At 37.2% G+C, this 2,818-nt stretch overlaps 1 protein-coding gene across 1 annotated transcript; it reads left to right on the top strand.

Moving 5' to 3' along the window:
- Positions 1-9: 9 nt before the first annotated feature.
- Positions 10-2,633, top strand: LOC109591172 (HEAT repeat-containing protein 1-like; the record flags this gene model as incomplete). Its single annotated transcript, XM_020006959.1, has 6 exons — positions 10-178; positions 590-1,053; positions 1,258-1,348; positions 1,596-1,783; positions 2,191-2,322; positions 2,530-2,633. Coding segments are annotated over exons 1-6 (1,142 nt in total), but the record flags the coding sequence as incomplete, so codon positions are not given.
- Positions 2,634-2,818: the final 185 nt, after the last annotated feature.

Below are 2,818 nucleotides of genomic sequence, written 5' to 3'. Positions count from 1 at the left end.
CTCCGTTTCCTAGCGATGATATGGACCGCTCCCACTGACACTAACAACACCGAGGGGGCCAGTAATGGGCTACTCATTACTGAAGTGACTCAGGTCAGAGCTCTAAGGATAGCCAGGGCTTACCTTCACTCCCTGGATCATGAGGCCACCATTGCCATGCTCTCAGCCTACTGTCCAGGTAGGAGCTATACTTAACAGATAACACTATAAGAACTTTAATAAGATTAATAGATTCTTTTTTAAATGGTTTAAACACACAGTGAACTGTGGGGGACAACAAGGACTACCTAACAGTGTAGTAGCTGTCCTGAATTATTGTAGCCATATATACCATTGTATAATTTTGAAGACATGCAAATGTACATGTACATGTATGTATAATATTGTACATGTACATGTGAAGTTCAAATTTATATATTTAAAGTAAAGGGGTATATGCTGAATCCTTGGGGGGCAGAGATATGCATTTGTACATGTACGTTTCTCTGCCCCTAAAATATACATGTACATGTACATATATACTGTATAATTTACTTTTCATAATAATCAATTTTTAATTTCTTCCCCTTTGCTTTTTCCCTCCCTCCAGTTGTCTCCTCACTATTACTCCCATTGTCAAGTCCTAACACTCTCATTCGTAAAGGAGCCTACCACTGCATTGAAGCACTCTACAGCTCAGCCACTGTCTCACAACCAGAGGACAAACTAACCCAAATCTACTCATCCTGCCCTCTCCTTCATCTACTGGACTATCTCACCACATGTAAAGTATCAATAGCTACTGACCCCATTGGACTCCAGTTAGTATTACAGTCACTCTATAGCAGTACTGAGGATGGGAATAGGAGGGGGACATTCCCAAGGCTGGCTCCGCCCGATGTTCCGCCGAGTGCTAAAAAGAGGCGTGGCAAAAAGGCGGAGTCTCTCGAGGAAGGGGAGAGGGTCCGTGAAGCGATTGTAGAGTCTTTGTTGTTGATGATAGTTGGACTGGAGAGGGGACCTTTATATATGATCAATCAGTTATTGAATATACTATCAGGAGTTGATATTAAGGTAAGAAATACATGTACATGTACAAGTAACAGTACAATTGTATGTACGTGTACATTGTACTTTCTGAGAGTTTTATTTATACTTTTCTCTTTCTTCTTTTTGTCCTTTTCTCTCTGCACTTTATACTCCTTGTCTCTCTCTCTCTCTCTCTCTCTCTCTCTCTCCCTTTCTCTCTCTCTCTCTCTCTCTCTCTCTCTCTCTCAGTGTAAGTTAAGTGGGTTGTTGAAGCTGATGAAAGAGTTGATCCAGAAAGTGAAGGAACACGATGAACATACAATGGACACAAACAAAGAATGTAAACGACAATAATACATGTACATGTACATATTAATGTGCAATTGTTGTGCATGCATTTACATAAATTATGTATCTAGTGTTTCAACTTTCAATGACAAGTACTGCACATTAATAGATTAAAATAATAATTAGTTCAACAAAGTGCTTGCACCATTTCACATACACTTTAATATACACTTTAATGTACACATGTATGTATTGTTTTGAATTAATAATTCTATTTTATTCCTTTCTTTTTCCATTAGTTTCTTCCTACCCACTATCACCAATAGAGTCCCATTGTGTCCAGTCGTTAGTGCAGTGCTATACTCCAGTGGTTGCTTCATGGCTGGAGACTGATCCTGATGCTTTTGAAGTGTTTCTCTCTCTTCTCTCGTCCTCCATTTCTCTATCACCCACTGTACCATCACTGGCTGCACTAGCAGTGAATCAGGTATGTACATGTACATGTACATGTACATAGTGGTGTGAATGTACACTGTATGTAGGTAATACATTGTATGTTGATTGGTATGGAGATATACATGTACATGTATGTGTACATATATGTATTGGTGTAAATGTATACATGTATGTGTTGGTTTATGTGGAGTAAAGGTATGTGTCATGTACATGTAACGAATATGTACATTTAGATGTACATGCATTTTGTGTACATTGTACATGTACATGTATATGGCTAATTAGTAACTACATGTATTATTGTATTGATTATAAACTTTGTACATGTACATCTATTTTTATTATTTCTTTCTTCTTTTTTTTCTCCTTTTCCTCTCTCCCTCTTTCCCCATCTCTTTCTTTCTTTCTTTCTCTCTCCCTCTCTCTCTCTATTCTCAGATCACTCCTCAGTTCTATTCATCTCTTTCCACTGTTCAGTCTCAGCAGTCAATACTTCATTCAGTTCTTAGTCTCATGATAGTCTCCAGTAGCTCAGGTCTCACACTGACTGCTAAACAATGTCTTCAACAAGTAATGATCATGATAATGTACTGTATGTACATACACGTACTTGTAGTATCTGTTGTCCCATTTAACATCCATTTCGCAATTTAATTTTGCAACAGATACATGTACATCTTACGTACATGTACATGTGAAATGACTTTGATTTAAAGTGAACCCTTTTCTTCAATCCCTTTCAGTCAATTATTGATATTATTTTTATTCTTTTCTTAGTTGCCTTTAAGTTCTGAGGTCTTGATAGCTGAACTGTTACTGGAGGAAGACAAACTAAAACCAAAAGAGATTGACTCATCTGCTGGCCCTGCCACTAAGAAAAGGTGAGGACTATATTAAATGGTTAATGTCTGCCCTTCTATGATAATATTAATATGATATATATAAGTATATAGAGTGGAGTTTACATAATAACCTATAGGTTTGAGGATTACTGTAAAAATATATTACATATGCTGTTAGAAGCCAAAGTGTAAGTGCTTGTAGTTTAACTACATCTGTTGTGTAT

The sequence above is a fragment of the Amphimedon queenslandica genome, unplaced genomic scaffold, assembly GCF_000090795.2.
Source record: "Amphimedon queenslandica unplaced genomic scaffold, v1.1 AMPQUscaffold_8794_Cont19266, whole genome shotgun sequence".
Classification (NCBI taxonomy): domain Eukaryota; kingdom Metazoa; phylum Porifera; class Demospongiae; order Haplosclerida; family Niphatidae; genus Amphimedon; species Amphimedon queenslandica.
This window is presented reverse-complemented; position numbering and strand designations above follow the sequence as displayed.